Here is a 21,103-nt window from a genome sequence, read left to right as displayed (position 1 = left end):
GGTTAGACCTCGACAGGCAGCCGTGAAGATTATAAATGGTTACTTCACCGAAACATGGCAAACTGCCAAAGTGGGGGGGGGGGGGGGGCTCAGCCGTTGCGTCTGATCTACCGAGGGCATAAGACGATTATGGGGCAAATGGACCCGTTTATTGAGGGTGATCTAATGAGGATGGAAAGGGAGAACACATCCTTGTCTATCTCGCCGTCGGACTCTCGCCCACGTCCTGCCCTCTGGCCTGGAACTCCCTCCCTCTTCATATCTGACAGACCTCACTCTCCCCACCTTCGAAGCCTTATTAAAAGCACATCTCCTCCAAGAGGCCTTCCCTGACTAAGCCCTCATTTCCTCTTCTCCCACGCCCTTCTCTATCACCATGACTTGCCCCTTTTATACATCACCCTCCCTCAGCCCCACAGCACTTATTTCCGTATCCGTAATTTATTTCTATTAATATCTATCTCCCCCTCTAGTCTCTGAGCTCTCTGTGGACAGGGCAGATGTCTATCAACTCTGTTTTTCTGTACTCTCCCAAAATGTTCAGTACAGTGCTCTCACTGTAAGAATTCAATGAATACGATCGATCGATCGATCCCCGTGGCCTGCCCCGAGCTACTCCGAAAAAGCTCTGCCCTTGGGCAGGACTCGGCCGCGGTCTTAAGCGGGACGCGGCTCAGGGCAATCTGGGCTACCGCAAGAGGGTTCTGGCCTTCTTGGGTGATTCCCCAGTCGCTCCAGTTGGTTTCCCTACTCTCAGTGGGAGAGTTCAGCCCATTGAAAATTGCTTCGAGGCACCCTTAGTATTATTATTATTTTTTGTGGCATTCGTTAAGCGTTTACTATATGTTGAGCGCTGTTCTAAGTGCTGAGATAGATGCAAGTGAATCAGGTCGGACGCTGTCCCCGTTCCACAAGGGGCTCATGGTGAAAGTAGGAGGGGGAACAGATAATTCATCTCCATTAAACATGGAGAAGTAGCTTGGCCTAATGGAAAGGGCTGGGAGCCAAAAGGAACTGGGTTCTAATCCCAGCTCCGCCAGTTGCTTGCTGTGTGACCTGGGGCAAGTCCCTTCAGTTCTCTGGGCCACTGTAAAATGGGGATTAAATACTGATTCTCCCTGCCACTTGGACTGCGAGCCCCACGTGGGCCAGGGACTGGGTCTGACCTAGTTAACCTGTACTTACCCCAGCACTTAGAACAGTATTTGGCATATAGTAAGCATTTACAAATACCATTTAAAAATCACCGTTGAGGAAACTGAGGTACAGAGAGGTTAAGTAACTTGTCTAAAGTCGCCCACCTTGCAATTGGCAAAGCTGGGATGAGAACCCAGGTCTTTAGGGTCCCAGGCCAGTGCTCTTCCACTGTCCTTGTATCAGTGGGAAAAAAGGACACCTTGAATTTGTACTGCAGTGTCATTTCTCCCAAACACTTCCATACTACTTATCTCCTTGCATCCTCACAGAATCTCCACGAGATAGGGAGGTGCGGGCCCTATTATCCCCATCGTACAGGTGAGAAAACTGAGGAGCGGAGAAGTGAAGCGATTTTCCCAAGGCCGCATAGAGGACGACCTCCCACCCCAGCCCCGGGCCCCGGCCACCAGATCACACTTTCAGACCACAGACGCCAAGGACCGGAAGCAGCGGGGTTTAGTGGGTGGAGAACGGGCCCGGGATTCCGACGGCTCTGGCTTCTAATCCCGCCCCTGCCACCTGGCTGCTGGGTGACCCTGAGCAAGTCACTTCCCTTCTCGGGCCTCGGTTACCTCACCTGGAAAATGGGGATTAAGACTGGGAATCCCGCATGGGACGGGACTGCGGTCCCACCTGATGAGCTTGCTATTCGCCCCAGCGCTTAGAACGGAGCTTGACGCCTCATTCAGTTGTGTTTACTTACTGAAGCGCTTGGGTGAATACACTACAGCAATAAACATAGTGAGCACTTCAGAGATACCGGCGTCAATATCACCATTACCGCTCGGGAGAATGAAGCCGTAGGATGGAAATTCAGAACAAGGTCGCCGCAACAAGCTTCCTTCCTCTGAGGCTAAGCAAGCAAGACTCTCTCCTCTCCCCTGGCCCCGGCTGGTCTGGAAGAAGATGGTGGTGCCTGGATTCTTTCCAGCCCCTTCGATGTTCAGAGTCTGTCCTAACCATTCATTCAATAGTATTTATTGAGCGCTCACCACGTGCAGGGCACTGGACGTGAGCGCTCGGAACGTACAATTCGGCACGATGACCCTTGAAGCCACTTTGCTAAGCAAGAAACAGCGGGGACCCTAAGGGCTTGAAAGAATGATTTGGACCAGTCTCTAACCCTTAATTCTCCGACCCGGCCGGGTGCCGGGTTAAAGAAAGAAGTAACACGGCGAGGGCCGGCCGAAAATTGGCTTTCGGCAACACGCCTGTAGAGAAGCAGCGCGGCTCAGCGGAAAGAGCCCGGGCTTGGGAGTCGGAGGTCATGAGTTCGAATCCCGGCTCTGCCCCTTGTCAGCTGGGTGACTGTGGGCAAGTCACTTAACCTCTCTGGGCCTCGGTTACCTCATCTGTAAAATGGGGATTAACCGTGAGCCTCACGTGGGACGACCCGATTGCTCTGCATCCCCCCCAGCGCTTAGAACGGTGCTCGGCACATGGTAAGCGCTGAACAAATACCAACACTATCACTCTTATTCTTAACGCTAGCAAGCGAAATGATTTCCAGTCAGACCCAAACGAAGCCGAGCCGGGTGAGTAGGGTGGACTCCCCACACCCGAAGCCGATCTCTGCTGTGACGAAATCCAGCGTGACGGTTAGAGAGTGAAGCGATTCCAGATCTGAGGTAAAGGAGGCCAAGCCGGCCCGATCCGCGGGTCTGGTTCAGGTCTGACGTCGATCTCCGACAGTGTTTGAATCCGAAGTGAGGACTGCTCAGTGGCACCGCGGGAGTTGATTCTTCTAACCTCTGCTACTCTTCCCTCTAGTGATTTATCAGACGGGTCACTCACGGGGCGGGGGGGGCTCTGTAAACTCCAATATTGACTGCACACCCCCCTAGACTGGAGGGGTCGTTATGGGCGGGGAATGCGTCCGCTAATTCCATTGGATTGGGGTCTCCCAAGTGCTTAGTACAGTGCTCTGCACGTAGTAAGAGAAGCAGCGTGGCTCGGCGGAAAGAGTCCGGGCTTGGAAGTCGGAGGTCGCGGGTTCTGATCCCGGCTCCGCCACTTGTCTGCTGGGTGACCCCGGGCGTGTCACTTCACTTCTCTGGGCCTCGGTTCTCTCATCGGGAAAACGGAGATTATGACCGTGAGCCCCATGTGGGACGAGCTGCTGACCTGGTATCTACCCCAGCGCCTAGAATAGTGTTTGGCACATAGTAAGTGCTTAACAAATACCATTATTATTATCGTACAGGAAGCGCTCAACAAACATCACGGATCGATTTGGGGCGGGGACATGTCCTGATTGAACATCTGTTGTGCTTTCCCAAGGACATCGGTACGGCACGTTGGCGCCACTTTTTCTATCGATTTTTCTCCGCATGCACATCTTCTTGTGGAAATGGGATCTGACAACCCCAACGTTTAGTACAGTGCCTGGCACATAGTAGGCGTTTAACAAATGCCACATTACTAGCTCAGGTCCCTCATCTGCCAAAAGGGGATTCAGTACCAACCAATAATTATGATAATAATAATGACGCTGACGCTACTTGTTAGGCGCCTACCACGTGCCAGGCGCTGTGCTATACGCTGGGGTGGATGCGAGCATACGGACACAGTCTCTGTCCCATGTGGGGCTCACTGTCTCGACCCCCCATTTTCCAGACGAGGTCACTGAGATTCAGAGAAGTGAAGTGATTTGCCCAAGGTCACCCAGTAGACAATAATAATGGTAATGGTGGTATCTGTTAAGCACTGCCTACGTGCAAAGCACTGTTCTAAGCGCTGGGGGGGGATGCAAGGTAATCAGGTTGCCGCACAAGGGGCTCACAGTCTTAATCCCCGTTTTACAGACGAGGTAACTGAGAGAAGTGAAGTGACTTGCCCAGAGTCACCCAGCTGGCAAGCGGCAGAGCCGGCATTCGAACCCATGACCTCTGACTCCCAAGCCCGGGCTCTTTCCACTGGGCCACGCTGCTTCTCTGACAACTGGCGGTTCTCCCTCCTACTTAGACCGTGAGCTCCGGGTGGGACCTGATTATCTTGTATTTAGTGCTTGGCACACAGTGCTATCTTATGTTTGACAAATACCACTATCATTATTAGTAGTGATAAAAATAATAATGAAATGGGGAATCAACTACCTGTTCTCCCTTCTTCTTAGACTGCGATCCCCTTGTGGGCTAAGGGCTGCGTCCCAACTGATTATCACGCAGCTATCCAAGCTCTCGGTACCGTGCTTGTAAAAGCCATTCGTCTACTTATCTAAACTGTCATTCTCATTCCCAAAGATGTTTTCTTAAATTAAAGCCCTTAAATTCTACCTTGGTTAGCATCATTTTTTATTATCATCACTATTAGACATTCGGCAGACCTCAGTGGAGGGAGAAGTACCTTCCCCCCTTCTACCTCCACCAACTTGGATGAGCATTAGAGTCTCAGAGCAAAACGAATCCGGTTCTCCGTGTGCTTCTGGATTTATGGGACGGGAGGGAAAAGGAACGGCCAAAGCTTTGTCAGCTCTGTTTTAAAAGCGAGAAATCTGAGAGAGAATTTTCTGGGAATATCCCTAGGCGACGATTCTGTTTCTGCATTAGTACTGCGCGGTGAAGAGGGAGCCCGTGAGGTCAAAGGGTGAGCCATCTGGAATCTATTTTTGTTTTCCTTTAGGTCCGATCAAACGCTTTCACGTTCTAAAAGAATGGCTTCCGCTAGGCAAAATCAGTCACTTTTCGAGCGCTTACCGTGTGTAAAGCTCTGATGTAAGCGCTGGAGAAAGGACAGTTGGATAGAGTTGGTAAACATGTTCCCCGCCCTCATCGAGTTTACAGTCTAGAGGGGGAGACAGCCATTAATAGAAATACATAATTTGTAATTTATAATAACAGTGTAGGTATCCGTTAAGCGCCCACTATGTGCCGAGCACCGTTCTAAGCGCTGGGGTAGACCCGGGGGAATCGGGTCGTCCCACGTGGGGCTCACGGTCTTAATCCCCATTTTACAGATGAGGGAACTGAGGCCCAGAGAAGTGAAGTGACCGGCCCACGGCCACACGGCTGGCGAGTGGCAGGGCCGGGATTCGAACCCATGGCCTCTGCCTCCGAAGCCCGGGCTCTTTCCACTGAGCCACGCTGCCTCTCCCGTAACGTTATAGATCATGAACGTGAGCCCCCGTTTCCCTCCGCCTCCCCTCCCGCCGTCGCCCTGCCTCGCTTCCTTTGCTCTACTCGCCGCCCCACAGCCCTTGTGTTTGCATGTACATATTTCTAATTCTATTTATTTTTATTAATGACGTGTACATATCCATAATTCCATTTATAACGATGCTACTGAAGCCCGTTTACTTCTTTTGATGTCTGTCTCCCCGCTTCTAGACCGTGAGCCCGGTGTGGGCGGGGAAGGTCCCTATATGTCGCCGGATTGTACTTCCCAAACGCTTCATACAGTGCTCTGCACACGGTGAGCGCTCAATAAATACGACTGAACGGATGAATGAAGTGCAGTGGGGCTGAGGGCGAGGTGAATTGCAAACGCTCGGAGTCACGGATCTAAATGTAGAGATGACACAGAGGGAGAAGGAGTGGGGGGAAAAGCAGATTTACTCAGGTAAGGCCTCTTGGAAGACATCTTCGGGAATAAGAATAGAAGTTTCTGTATGAATACAGACGAAGGGCGTTTACAAACACTCAGTACAGTGCTCTGGACCCAGCGACCAGCTGTGTGACCTTGGGCAAGTCACTTAACTTCTCCGTGCCTCAGTGACCTCTTCTGTCAAACGGGGATGGAGACTGTGAGCCCCACGCGGGACGACCTGATGATCTTGTATCTACCCCAGCGTCGAGAACAGTGCTTGGCACATAGTAAGCGCTTTATACCAACGTTATCATTATTCCTATTACTCGGGAAATATGATTGATTGATTGAGCGCCAGTTGGTGAAGGGCCCCGGTCTCAACCCTTGCCTGGTGGATAGAACGTGGGCCCGGAAGTGAGAAGGCTCTGGGTCCTAGTCCCGGCTTTGCCACTTTTCGGCTGCGTGACTTGGGGCGAGTCACTTGACTTTTCTGTGCCTCGGTTACCTCGCCTGTAAAATGGGGATTAAGACTGTGAGCCCCCACGTGGGACAGGGATTATGTCCAGTCTCATTTGTACCTAACGCCATGTGCCATGGTGTTCATTCGCGCGTATTTATTGAGCGCTTCCTGCGTGCACAGCACTGTACTGAGCGCTTGCAATGTACAATTCGGCAACAGATAGAGACCATCCCTGCCCAACGGCGGGCTCACGGTCTAAAATGTGCCAGACACTGTCCTAAGCGCTGGGGTAGCTACAAGCTAATCAAATTGGACGCGGTCTATGTCCCGCGTGGGGCTCACAGTCTTAATCTTCATTTCCCACCGGTGGCAATGGAGGATCAGAGGATACTAATAACGGTATTTGTTAAGCACTTACTGTGTGCCACGCACCGTTCTACGCGCCGGGGGAGATACGAGGTCAGCAGCTTGGCCCACGTGGAGCTCACAGTCTTCATCCCCATTTTACAGATGAGGCAACTGAGGGCCAGAGAAGTGATTTGCCCAAGGGTCACGCAGCCAGAATTAGAACCCAGGTCCCTCTGACTCCCAGGCCCGTGCCCTAACCGCCACGTCTCGCCGCTTCTCATTCTCGGGCTCTGGGACAGGGAGGCTCTACTTCATCTGCCGGCTTGGCCGCTTATCTCCGCCAGGGAGCCGACGGATGGATTTTCCCCAGTGATTTGTAACGACTGCCATGTTCTCATCGCTTTATCGCAGGGAATGAAAGGGAAAGAGCGTTATTGAAACCGGGCTCCTAAGTTCCCCAACGACGCCATTCGAAAGGGTCATTTGGACGAAAATTCAAAGCAATAGCAATCTTCAGCCAGGGACCCGATCTCTCCTCGGGGGGACCGGAGTGGTTTCCTGCGCCGGAGCGCGTCATCTGTAATTGATGTCAAGTTGGGTGAGCTTCATTCTCGCCCACGTGAACGCGCGAGTGCGCGCAAGAACGACCTTCCCAGCATAAATAGCAGCTCTCCTACTGCTGGGGACGGTGTCTATGTGGCAAGGAAATGGATGTTTTGGAGCGGGAGGCAGCGCGAGCTTTTAAGCGCGAGGGCAGAAAACGTGGATCTTCCTCCTTCTGTAATCTCCCAAGCGCTCAGTACGGTGCCAGGCACTCAGAGGACGCTCCAGTAAATGCCACCGATGGATTCGCCTGAGGGCTGACTCCGGAGCGGCGGAGGAAGCAGCCAGGTGAGGTGGATAGAGCACGGATCTGGGAGTCAGAAGGTGGTGGGTTCTAATCCTGGCTCCTCCTCTGCTGGGTGACCTTGGGGACGTCACTTCTCTGTGCCTCAGTTTCCTCATCTGAAACACGGGGATTAAGACTGTGAGTCCCCTATAAGACAGGGACCGGGTCCGCGCTCTGCATACAGTAAGCGCTCAGTAAATACGACAATGAGTGAATGAATTTGCTTGTATCCACTCCAGTGCTTAGTACAGTGTGTGGCACACAGTAAGGACTTAACAAATACCGGAAATATCATTATTATTATTATTGAAAAGAGCACAGGCGTGGGAGTTAGAGGAACTGGGTTTGAATTCCGGTTCCACCACCTGCCAGCTGGGCGACCTCGGGTGAGTCGCTTAAATTCTCTGGGCCTCAGTTTCCTCATCTGTAAAATGAGGATTAAAGACCTGTTCTCCCTCCCACCTGGACCGCGAGAGCTCGGTGTGGGACAGGGACTGCACCTGACCCGATCATTCCTTTCTATCCCGGAGCTTGGCGCGTCATTAAAAATATTATTATCATTATTTATCATTATCATTACTATTCCCGGGTGCCACTGTCGGCCCTAGAGAGGCCGAGCACGCTAAGCTGCAAACAGGAAGGGTTTTCCGGCAAAATGATTATTCTGGAGTTCCCGTCTGAACCCCTCACCAAAGTCTGCAGTCAAAAACTGCCTTTGATTTTTAACTTATCGATGCTGATCTCGGCCGGTTTCGGATGTCAGTCAGCTCGTCTCCTCCGGGCCCCGGTCGTAAGCCCTCCCCGATTTAAAAAAAGACAATTATTGGGTTACGCTATAGAAGGGATAACGGAAGCCAGTTCTCGAGATCAAAGGTGATTTTATCAATCAGCAGTAGCGCTTAGAGGATTACTTCTTCTTATTTCACCAGATGAAACACTCGACAATAGATTGGCCAAGATTGGCGCTCTTGGGCGAATTTGCCTTTGGAAAAAAACAAATCATTTAACTTGCCTCTACCAAACAGCCGTACGAGATCCACTAAACAAAGGTATTTTCTTCCGGATAATTGTAACTCAGATTCTACTTCTGAGTCGGTTCAGCTGGGAAGCGGCACGGCCTGGTGGATGGAGCCGGGGCCCGGGAGTCAGAAGGATCTGGGTTCTAATCCCGGCTCCGCCACCTGTCTGCTGTGTGACCGTGGGCAAGTCGCTTCTCTTCTCTGGACCTCGGTTCCCTCGTCCGTAAGATGGGGATTACGTCCGTGAGCCCCGTCTGGGGCTTGGACCGCGTCCGACCTGTTTAACTCGTGTCCACCCCGACGCTTAGTACAGTGCGTGACACATAGTAAGGGCTTAACAAATGCCATTAAAAAAAGTTGATCTTGCAGTCAACAGCTCCGCTAACACCACCCATCTCCCTCTCTAGCCTGTAAGCTCATCGTGGGCAAGGAATGTGGACCAACTCTGTTAGATTGGAGTCTCCCAAGCTCTCCGTACAGTGCTCTGCGCACAGTAAGCACTTAATAAATATGACTGATGGATGGATTTGACTAGGTTGAGTTGAGTAGGGTGTTTGGAAGAGCTCCAGGGTTGAATCTCTCCTATTCAATCTTGAGGAATCAGTTCTCTTTCTTCCTCGACTCCCCCCCATCCTTCCACCCACTTTTTCATCGCATCGTTCAGTCCGGAACCAAACCACGTCCTCTGTTTCTTAGCTAGGAGAAGAAGAGCATGTATGGCTGAGCGACATCCTTGTCTGTGTCTACTGGAAAGAGAATGGGACCGGCGGGGGATTTGGACACGTGCGCTTTAATTTCAGTTCCGTTGCTTGCCTCCTGTGTAACGTGGGCCTCAGTTTCTCCCTCTGTAAGATGGGGATAAGAGATCTGCACTCCGTCACCTTTAAATTGTGCCCCCCAAGCGGGACAGAGCCCGCGTCCCGTCTTACTGCAGGACCCGTATCCTTCCTCGACAGGTATCACGGTCCTCGGTTTTTCGACGCCATAATTAATACCAACATAATTAGCAGTAAATGGCTTTAATCACTTGCAACTCAGTGAAGATCTTAATGTACCATTTCCCCCGAAACATCTTCCACTGTAAGCAAAAGAACGCCGCTTCAGACTTGGAGTTCTTCTAATTTCAGAACCAAACACTGACCTTCCCAGGAATTCTATCTTTTCTTTTTTTCGTTTTAATCTGAGTCAGCTGACTCTAAAATGCCCACTTTTTCTTTCTAATTATATCGGGGGTTGGTGAAGTAGGGGTGAAACATTTTGATTCGGTTGGGAGACCAACTTTCGATTCCCAGCCGTATTTCCAGCTGTAGGCATCGTCTCGGTGACATGCACTTCCTCAAAACACTAGTCGAAAAGCGGAGATGAGGAAACAGGCCACAGGACACATGTAAATGTGTTTTGGGGTAGAACGGGGTGTACCAGAAAAGGAGTATACACTGCTGAGGAAAATCCCTGTGTCTAATCGAGTACACAAATGCCAACAGCCAGGGGTTGTGGAAAAATCGGCGAGAATGCTACAGTGAAGACTCTCCATTACTAGTACTAATAAGTGTGGTGTTTGTTAAGCGCTTACTATGTGCCAAGCCCCGTTCTAAGCACTCGGGTAGATACCAGGTAATCATTCCTTCATTCAATCGTATTTACTGAGCCCTTTCTGGGTGCAGAAGACAGTACTAAGCGCTCGAAAAGCACAATTCAGCAAGAAAGAGACACAATCCCTGCCTATCACGGGTTTACGGTCTAGTCGGACACAATCCCCGTCTCACATGGGGCTCACGGCGCCGATCCCCATTTTACAGATGAGGCACGGGGAAGTCAGATGACCTGCTTAAGGTCACACGGCAGAGCTGCATCAGAGCCAGGATTAGAACCCACATCCTCTAACTCCCAGGCCCCCGTTCTAACCACCAGATCTTGCTGCTTCCCACTGTGACTAATGATAATAGCAACTAAAATGACAGTGGTATTTGTTAAGCACTTCCGAGGCGCCAAGCATCATACTGAGGCACAGAGAAGTGAAGTGACCGGCCCAAGGTCCCACAGAAGGCAAGGGGCAGAGCCGGGATTAGAGACCAGGTCCTGTGACTCTCGGGTCTGTGTTCCATCCACTAGACCACCCTACTCCTGTCTCCGAAGCAGCCACGCTGGCCTCTCGGACGCTGCGAAACCACAATCCCATCGAGGTTACCGGGCTGTTTGTCCAAACATCGCTAATGAAGCGGAGTGGACACACACCCTATTTCTGCTGTCATTAATTTTAATATTATACCACATCAGGCAATAAATCTTCTCAGGGCAATCAATGTCAGCACTAATCCACCAATATTACTATCAAGAGAACAACATAATCACACGAATTCAAAGAGATGACTAATGATTAAGATGATAGATGCCTTATAAGCCCCAGGAACGCTGCCATAAATCAGGCGGGTTGGATTTTTCACAAACCTACCGCACTTCCCATTCTGAGGCCCGCGTCGCAAAATCCGAGGGAAGTTTAGATTCCGTCGGAGAGCGAGCGATACCGAACGGCAGGACCCATCCGGACCCCAGACCTGGCAGTGTCAACATGTCTCCACCACGTGGAAAGGAGACGGACGATGGTGTTGGATCGCAGAGAGAAAACAAACCCGGAGGATTTTCTTTAAGCGCCCAGTAAATACGACCGATCGCCCGGGTGATCGATTCCTGAGCTCCGTCACCGGAAAGGCCTCCGATAATCCAATCCAGAAACGGGTCCTGAGGCAAAAGGCCTTAAGCAACTGCATCTTTGCAATCCACGACAACAGACAGCAGTAGAAGCAGCGGACAGATCGAGCCCAGGAAAGCGTAATAAGCAGTCGAGGAAACGGAGTCCACTCTTACTGAGGGGAGAGAGCCGACGGGTGATCTATTTCGTTGTATTTCAACCCCTCGGAATTGACAGTAGCGTCGGTGTCAGGTCAGTGACTAACGTCTCTTCATCTTTACCCCTGCTAAGAAAGATTATTACCGTGGTATCTGTTAAGCGCTTCCTACGGGTGAAACACCGTTCTAAGTTCGGGGCTACCTAAGATAATCGGGTCAAGCGCGGTCCCTGTCCCGCATGAGGAATAGAAGGATGTCAGGCACCGAATCCCCATTTTACAGCGGAGGAAAGAGCGTGGTCTAGCGGATAGAGCACCAAGCCTAAGAGTCAGAAGGACCTGAGTCCTCATCCTGCCTCATCTGCCGTGTGACCTTGGATAAATCAAATCAGTTAACTTCCCCGTGCCTTGGTTGTCTCACCTGTAAAATGGCGAATAATATCGCGAACCCCAGGTGGGACGCGAACTACATCCCCACTGATTAGCTTTATCTAGCCCAGCGCTTAGTACAGTGCCTAGCACAGAGTAAGTGCTTCACAGATATCATTAAAAAAAATTACAGGATGATTCTTCGCCACTAGTCCACACGCAGAAAAGAGAGGAGAGCTAAAAGTGGAAAACGTCATAGACTTTAAACCCTCACTTGCCAGCATTCGGCATTCACCCCACCCCAAGAGTAAAGAGAGAACTGTACCTTCAAGCAGCTATTCTGCCATATTATACTCTCCCAAGTGCTCAGCACAGTGCTCTGCACCCGTTAAGCGCTCAATATGGTATTTGTTAAGCACTTACTATGTACCAGGCACTCTTCTAAGAGCTGGGGTAGATACGAGGTAATCGGGTTGGACACAGGCCCTGCCCCGCATAGGGCTCACGGTATTAAATCCCCATTTTACAGATGAGGGAACTGAGGCCCGGAGAGGTTAAGTGACTTGCCCAAGGTCCCACAGCCGACAAGTGGCAGAGCCGGGATGGACTGCTATCCAGGAGAGATCCCGGGGGCCAAGGTAGTGTTCCCTGCTCTCTCAGGTTTCATCTTCCTGCTACACTCATCACTCCTCGAGAACGCAGGGAAAAAGAGTCAGGGTCTTGAGCACTTGAAGACTGAAGATCTTTCAGAATCAAATATCCTGGGCAGAGCCGGTGCTGAGGGAGAGCGGTGAAAATCACGCTGGGACTCGGTCTTCAGGTGACAGAGCTCTAGTCATCCAAAGGCTAACAAAAATGACCCGGAGTCTCCTGGCTTTGCTTTCCGATTTAGGAAATATATCCCCTTTCAAACAATCACCGCGGGGATTTAGAAGGTCAAACAGCCCAGGGATAGTCTCTTCAGCTCTCGGACGGTGGGAGGTTTGACGGGGAAAATGAATACGCCAAAGTTCCCGGTGGAGTCATGTTCAATTTCCCGAGCTCTAGCCCCATTGCAGCTTGGCCTAGTGGACGGAAACTGGACCTGGCCGTCAGAAGGACCTGGGTTCTAATCCTGGCTCCCCCGTTTGCCGCGTGACCTTGGGCAAATCGCCTCGCTGAGCCTCAGTTCCCTCATCTGTAGAATGGGGATTAAGACTGTGAGCCCCACGCGGGACACGGATGTTGTCCAATCTGATTAGCCTTCATCTACCCCAACGTAATGCCCGGCGTGGACTGAGCACTTAACAAATACCGTGCGATCAAACCCAGAAGACCAAAACTGTCTATCACCGTTCCCTCGGGGTGATATCCTTCCAGAAAGGGGCTGTCTGCCGATTCCGGCTGCAGCTTGAGGATGCTCAGTTACTTGAGGTAATAATGATAATAATAATAATGATGATAATTGCGATATTTGTTAAGTGCTTACTATGTGCCAGGCACTGTACCAAGCACTGGGGTAGATACCGGATAATTGGGTGGGACGGAGTCCCCGTCCCACATAGGACTCCCGATCTTAACCCACACTTTACAGATGAGGAAACTGAGGACCAGAGAAGTTGAGTGACTTAATAATAATAATGTTGGTATTTGTTAAGCGCTTACTATGTGCCGAGCACTGTTCTAAGCGCTGGGGTAGACGTAGGGGAATCAGGTTGTCCCACGTGGGGCTCGCGGTCTTAATCCCCATTTTACAGGTGAGGGAACTGAGGCCCAGAGAAGTTAAGCGACTCGCCCACAGTCACACAGCCGACAAGTGGCGGAGCCGGGATTCGAACTCATGAGCCCTGACTCCGAAGCCCGTGCTCTTTCCACCGAGCCACGCTGCTTGCCCAAGGTCACACAGTTCTGCCCACCCACTAAGTACTGGGCCCAAAGCAGGAGTTCCGGGTAATAATAATCATAATAGTAATAAAGTTGGTATTTGTTAAGCGCTTACTATGTGCAGAGCACCGTCCTAAGCGCTGGGGTAGATACAGGGTCATCGGGTTGTCCCACGTGAGGCTCAGAGTTAATCCCCATTTTACAGATGAGGGAACTGAGGCCCAGAGAAGTGAAGTGACTCGCCCACGGTCACACAGCTGACAAGTGGCAGAGCCGGAATTCGAACCCATGACCTCTGACTCCCAAGCCCGGGCTCTTTCCACTGAGCTACCCCGACCCTTCTGGGCCGCAGAGAAATCCTGCCCAGACAATCCTGCCTTGACTGACTGACTGACTGGTTGATCAGTTGACAAATTCTGCTGCCACTTTATTGACAGCTGCTCGGCCGCCCCGTTGGAAATCAATCCACGGTAATCGATCGGTGGTATTTACTGAGCACTTCCTATAAGCAGAGCACAGTACTAAGTACTAAGCGCTCGGGAGAGTACAGATCAACAGAATTAGTGGACGCTTTCCCTACCTTGAAGGAGTTCCCAGTCTTGTTGTGGGCAGGAAATGTGTCTGTTCTACCGTACCCTCTCAAGAGCGCTTTGTACGGAGCTCTGCACCTACTGAGTGCTCAAAAAATACGACCGACTGACTGACTAAAGGGGGAGACAGACGAGGCCGAGGTTCGGGGGGAGCCTGAGGTTGACCAGGGCCGGTTGCCCGGAAAGGGACACGTTCTCGTACCGTCCGCTTCCGACGGGCCCCAAGAGGAGACGTTCTACAACCTATCGGATTGTATCCGCCCGTCGACTATCTACAGATTTACTCAACTCCATCCCCGGGCCTTCCCTGACTGCGCCCTCCTCTCCCCTTCTCCCACCCCCTTCTGCGTCACCCTGACTGGCTCCCTTTTTTCGTGCCCCCTTCCGGGTCCACGCCGCTCGTGTCCAGATCTGTCATTTATTTATCTCTATTAACGTCTGTCTCCCCCTCTAGACCGTAAGCTTGCCGTGGGCAGGGAATGTGTCTGCTTACCGCCGTATCGTACTTTCCCGAGCGCTTGGTACAGTGCTCTGCGTGAAATGAAATGAAATCAAGTGCATCTACTTGTATACCGTCTATTTATTCTGATTACTCTATTTGTAAATATTTTATGCCTGTCTTCCCCACGCTCTTTATAGGCACAGTCCTATTTCTGCTCCTCTCCCCCAGAAGCTGAATACCCTGACACCCAGCGAACGCTCCTATTGTGTTTTTTAAAAGGATCTGTTAAGCGCTTACCATGCTCCTGGCACCCTACCGAGTCCTGGAGTGAAGACAAGTTAATCAGGTTGGACACGGTCCATGTCCCACTTGGGGCCCTCGGTAATAAATCTCATTTTACGGACGAGGCACCTTGTATCCTCCTCGTCGCTTAGTACAGTGCCCGGTGTATGGTGAGCCCTCAACGGATACCTTCAGAAAAATCCATAAGGAGAAAGCTATTTCCGGCTGGAAGCATCCTGCCGTGAAACGCTAGAAATTTCTACAGGCTGGGTATTGAGCAGGCCAATATCGTCAAAAGCCAATTCGCTTGGTTAAACTGAGTGGGCCAGGGGTCATTTTTACGGATGGACGGGTGAGGACCCGCAGATCTGGCCCTAAGAGGGGTAAACCCGGGTGGCCTGCTCCCAGCCCCCTCACCTTTCCTGGAACCCTCCCACTTCTTCGGAGCCTGCTCTTTCAACTCCGGGTGTTCCCGTTCCTGTTGAAGTTCAGGATTCGGGCCGCTTGTGCTCAGTTAAGGCTCTTCCTCGCCTCCTATAACTAGGCAGGAGTAAGCCTTCTGCGGACAGGGAACACGCCTGCTTATTTGGTTGCATTGCACTCTCCCAGGCGCTTAGTACAGTGCTCTGCACGCAGAAAGTGCTCCGGAAATACCCCTGATTGATTGGGTGTGACGGGACCCCGGCAGACCTCTCAGGGTTGACAGGCCAGAGAGCCCAAGGATTAAGCCGCGCCGAATCTATTCTATCGTATTTATTGAGTGCTAACTGGGTACAGAACGCTGTGGTAAGCGCTTGGGAGAGAACACGTAGCCGGACACATCCCCTGCCCACAACGAGCTTACAGCTTAGAGGATCCTGGGAGAGGCGTCGGCCCGATTTAAGGCCACGGCACAGACCGGTCGCTTTGTTTCGGCTCTAACGCGGTGCGAGGGTTTTCGGTTTCGTGACGACTATTCGTATCGGGCGCTTATTGAAGAGAAGGCCCTCCGGGGCTGAGGAATCGAATGAGTTGAGTATTTTGCACGCCTTAAAATGGCCGGTTCATTTCACCGCACTTTTGTCGGACTGGCGTCCCTGGGACCCGACTGCCGACTCGACGACATCAGATGGTCCATTCGCTGCATCTTTATCCCTCACAAATTCATCTGCACGTTGCCGTTCTCCCGAAATGAGGGACGACGGCATCCTGGGAGCCGCGGAGGAAACTCGGGGTTTGGTTTAAACGATAGACACCGATCGAGCGAGCGGAAACTAATCTCTGGGAGGGCCAGAGAGGCTTTTCGACCGCCTACTGCGCTTTCTCCTAAGGGCCCTTCTGGACGGGGGAAAAAAAATGGCAATCACAATCGACGAGCGGGCTCAGAACGTTTGATTCTCCCGGTTTCGACTCGAGCAGAATATGTCAATGACCTAGTAGAGTAAGCCAAATCTGTGAGCACATACCTTGCGTGAATGGATTTCTTTCACATACAATGGAAGGAGAAACTCAGATATACCTTCAAGCCGGATTCCTTTCTTGGTGACTCTCAGATTTCCCATACCATCCTACAAGCAACGAAATATATATTTCACTTTTAGAGGTCAGTCGAGAGGGGTGATCGTTCTACATCGTGAAGAATAAGGTGAGAAAGCATTCAAGATGGAACTGGGATGAAAGAATGACTTTGATTTCATCACATCGCCTAGGGGTAAGTGAGGACGGGGGCGGATAGGGCCATGTGATCTGGCGGGCAGAATCCAATTATCCCCAGTAAACCTCGACCCGAACAGGACGTGCCTTGAAGATGCCCCAGGGCGATTTATCGGTTACGGTAACAGGCACGGACTACGTACCCAACCCTGAGACTTGGGTTCATATAAGGGTAATCGGGTCAGACGCAGTCCGGTCTCACGTGCGAACTACTATTTAACGAAGCAGCGTGGCCTAGTGGAAAGAGCCTCGGCCCGGGAGTCAGAGGCCCTGAGTTCTAATCCCGTCTCCGCCAGCTACCTGCCGCGCGACCTCGAGCGAGGCGCTTCATTTCTCCGGGCCTCCGGTCCCTCCCCTGCGGGATGGGGGCTCAGTACCCGTTCTTCCTCCTCCTTAGATCGTGAACCCCACGGAGCTTGATTATCTTGAATCTGCCCAGCGTTTAGTTCGGTGCTTGGCAAATGATAAGCGTCTAACAGCCACCACGTCAATTATTACGAGTTACTAAGGAGAGGGGGAGAAGGTGTCTTTAACTCCACTTTCCAGATGAAGAAACTCAGGCCCAGAGAGGTTCTGTGACTTGCCCCAAGTCACACAGGAGGCCAGCGCCAAGGCATCAACTTCGCAATCCATCGGTGGCATTTACTGAGCGCTTAGTAAGTGCCGAGCGCTGTACCAAATGCCCAGGAGGGTGTGATACAGTCGAGTCGATAGATACATTCCCTGTTCACAGGGAGCTCACAGTCTTTTGGACTTCATCTGTAGAATGGACACGAGGCAATTGGACAAACACTTGAAAGGCCTGCAAGGGCGGTCGGAGAGATCGATCCATCAGTCAATCGTTCATTCGGTAGTATCTATTGAGCGCTTACTGTGTGCAGAGCACTGGACTGAGCGCTTGGAATGGACAAATCGCTAACAGATAGAGACAGACCCTGCCCTTTGACGGGCACACGGTCTAATCGGGGGAGACGGACAGACAAGAACGATAGCGCTCAATCGGTGGTATCTATTAAGCTCTTTCACGCGCAGGGTACTGTACTAAGCACTTGGGAGAGTACATGAGAACAGAATTAGCAGACACACTCCCTGCCCATAACAAGCTTACACTCTAAAGGGGGAGAAAGACATTAATAATGAGAAACAGTGTGGCCTAATGGATAGAGCACAAGCCTGGGAGTCGGAAGGGCCTAGGTTCTAATCCCAGCTCCGCCACTTGTCTGCTGTGTGACCTCGGGCTAGTCACATAACTACTCTGTGCCTCAGTTACCTCATCTGTAAAATGGGGATTGAGACTATGAGCCCTGTGTGGGACTGGGACTTTGTCCAACCTGATTATCTTGTTCCTAGCCCGGCGCTTAGTACAGTGCTCGGAACCTAGTAAGGGCTTCGCAAATACCACAACTTTTGATACGAATAATTTATAATCATTTAAAGACATGTACCTAAGAGCCGCCCTGTGACATTTTAAGGCTTATTCTTCCTTTAAACGAAAGCATCCTGGACCGATAATTATGACTTCCATCGACACTCTCCTTCGGACCTCAGGACACCTTCCCGGAGAGACGCGGGCCTGATGGCACACGGACGTTACTTATCTCAGGGGGAGAGAAGGTCCGCCCGCCTCCTCCTCACACGCTGGTTTGAAAACACCTTCCAGAACATTTCAAATGCCTGATGAGAGGAAGCGTTCGGAGAGGCGCCCTGGCGCGTTGCCACGGAAACACGTCCCAGCCCCGGTAGACTACCCCGGCCCACTGGAAACAAGGTCTATCCTCCCAGCTTAAAGGTGGTCCAGATATAAGCCTGTGAGCTCTCTATATCTAACTGCACTGGATCTATCCCAGCCCTTAGCACAGTGCTTGGCAGAGCACCATACTAAGCGCTTAGAAAGTACAACTCGGCAACAACGGGCAACCACCGGGAGGTTCTTGAGGAGAGGAGAGACGGAAGGACTTCCCTGCCCCTTCAAATAGGCTGATCTGAGCTGATCTGATTATCCTATATCCGGCCCAGGACTCGGCCCAGGGCTCGGCTCACAGTAGGCACTTGATCCGGTGAAAATGATAGATTATTGCTAGTTGCTCATTGTTACAGCTTAACGATTCATTAAACCAACCTATCAACCATTCTACATGATAGAGCGGAGCATAAATATGATAGAATTCCAATTCCCCCCCCCCGGTTAGAACACGATATTCCTGGTGGTGTTGTTAGTATTATAGGAGTTCTCAGTCCCGAAGTATCAGGATTGAGGTGGGTCATCCACCGTCCTCAGCAGGAAACAGCATCATCAAGCAAACAATCGCATTTGTTGAGCACTTACTGAGTGCAGTACACTGTATTAAGCTCTTGGGAGAGGACGATATTACAGTATAATGGGCACGTTTCATACCCCCGAAAAAAGCATCATCAACCAAAGGAGGCTGATGCGGATGTTCCGGCAGGGAACGTGTCTACCAACTCCGGTATATCGTATTCCCCCAGGTGCTTAGTACAGTGTTCTGCACATTCCCAGACCGAGCTCCCCCTTTCCCCCTGCTCCTCCCCCCTCCCTTCCCCTCCGCTCAGCACTGTGCTCGTCGGCTCATTTGTATATATTTTTGTTACCCTATTTATTTTGTTAATGAGATGTACATCCCCTCGATTCTATTTATTGCTATTGTTTTAATGAGATGTACATCCCCTCGATTCTATTTATTGCTATTGTTTTTTTCTGTCTGCCTCCCCCGATTAGACTGTAAGCCCATCAATGGGCAGGGATCGTCTCTACCTGCTGCCGAATTGCACATTCCAAGCGCTTAGTACGGTGCTCTGCACACAGTCAGCGCTCAGTAAATACTATGGAAGGAATGAATGAGTGATTGACTCAGGTTCGCGAGATCTTCTTTCTAGCTCCCATCTCTGCCATGCACTGGGATTCTCTTAATAAAAAAAAATATATATAATAATGTTGGTATCTGCTAAGCGCTTACTATGTGCAGAGCACCGTTCTAAGCGCTGGGGTAGATACAGAGTAATCAGGTCATCCCGCGTGAGGCTCACAGTCTTAATGCCCATTTTCCAGATGAGGTCACTGAGGCCCAGAGAAGTGAAGTGACCTGCCCACAGTCACACGGCCGACAAGCGGCAGAGCCGGGAGTCGAACCCATGACCTCCGACTCCGAAGCCCGGGCTCTTTCCACTGAGCCACGCCGCTTCCCCAGCCACGCTGCTTCCCCACAAATATACATACACAAATCCACCCAACCAGTCAACCTCAGGCCTCGTGACCCATTCCAGTGCCATCCTAGGCGACGGAGACATGCCGAGCACCCGCTGCGGCATAATAATAATGGTGTTGATAAAGCGCTTACTACGTGCCAGGCGCTATTCTAAGCGCTGGGGTGGATGCAGGCACATCCAAGTGGACACGGTCCCTGCCCCACAGGCGGCTCACAGTCTCAATCCCCATTTTACAAAAGAGGGAACTGAGGCCTAGAGAAGTGAAGTGACTTACCCAAGGTCACACAGCAGGCGAGTGGCAGAGCCGGGATGAGAAGGCATGACCTTCTGCCTCCCGGGCCCGGGCTCTGGCCACAGAGCCATGCTGCTGATGCTGTAGCTGGCGATTCGCTTTATTGGATTGCAATTTGAGTTTAGCGCTGAGCTCGGTTAGGGAAGGGAAATACCAACACCCTAAATCTGGATCCGACAAATATTGACTAAGGAATATAAGAGGATGACAGTCACACTCATTTTCACCTCTAATTTGGAACCACGGCTACACATAGGAAATAGTCATTCGCTTAACCACTGAGCTTGGGCGGTTTCTGAGGCTGAGGTCCATCCACGCGGCGGAGAAGGAAAATTGGAGCCGACTGTCCACGTGATTCGAACAGAAACCACCCATCACAATTGAGGAAAGAGGCTGTCGTTTTAAACCTTATTTTAAACCTCAAACGATCAGTACAGCGCCAAGCGCTTAGTACAGGGCTCTGCACGCAGAGAGTGGTCAATAAATACCATTGAATGAATGTATAAATACCATTGAGGAAGATGAATTTTTTAAAGCATTTATTAGGTGCATATTCTGTATCAGACGCTATTCTATAAATATCTGTGATGACGATGAATTATCCACATACATTTGACTCACCAAAAGCTTTCCCCATCTACAGAGAGGGATAACGGACTTTCCCCCACCCATCCCACCTTAGACTGTGAGCTCTTATGTCAGACAGGGACTGAGCCCATCTGATGGGCTCTCGGCTACTCCGCTGCTTTGTACGGTGCTCGGTACGTGGTAAACGCTTAGCAAGCACCGTAATTATCATTATTATTAAATCCCCCCTACTCTCGCCATTCGTTTTCCTGCATCGACAAGACCTTTCCTTTTTTCTTTTTTACCTATTTTCCAGTAAAATCCATTTGAACCTCAGCATATAGGATTCGCTCTTAAAGCCCCATCGCCCCGACATATTTCAAGATGGCAGGGTAAGAGAAGTTGAGATTCAATAGATGCAAGCTGAATTCTGCTTGAACAAGATACAGCATCACAATAAGGCCGATTGATCTTCCTTTCATTTTAATATCGGGGCCT

At 51.0% G+C, this 21,103-nt stretch overlaps 1 protein-coding gene across 2 annotated transcripts in view; it reads right to left on the bottom strand.

Moving 5' to 3' along the window:
• SGCZ (sarcoglycan zeta) overlaps positions 1–21,103 on the bottom strand; it is a 164,312-nt gene that overhangs the window by 57,743 nt on the left and 85,466 nt on the right. For both annotated transcript variants that reach the window (XM_029077174.2, XM_016227929.2), the window contains exon 2: positions 16,275–16,376. In XM_029077174.2, coding sequence (XP_028933007.1) covers positions 16,275–16,376 — 102 coding nt within the window. The remainder of the gene's footprint in view (positions 1–16,274; positions 16,377–21,103) is intronic.

The sequence above is a fragment of the Ornithorhynchus anatinus genome, chromosome 12, assembly GCF_004115215.2.
Source record: "Ornithorhynchus anatinus isolate Pmale09 chromosome 12, mOrnAna1.pri.v4, whole genome shotgun sequence".
NCBI lineage: Eukaryota > Metazoa > Chordata > Mammalia > Monotremata > Ornithorhynchidae > Ornithorhynchus > Ornithorhynchus anatinus.
Note: the sequence above shows the minus strand (reverse complement) of the source record. Positions and strands in the feature narration are given on the sequence as shown.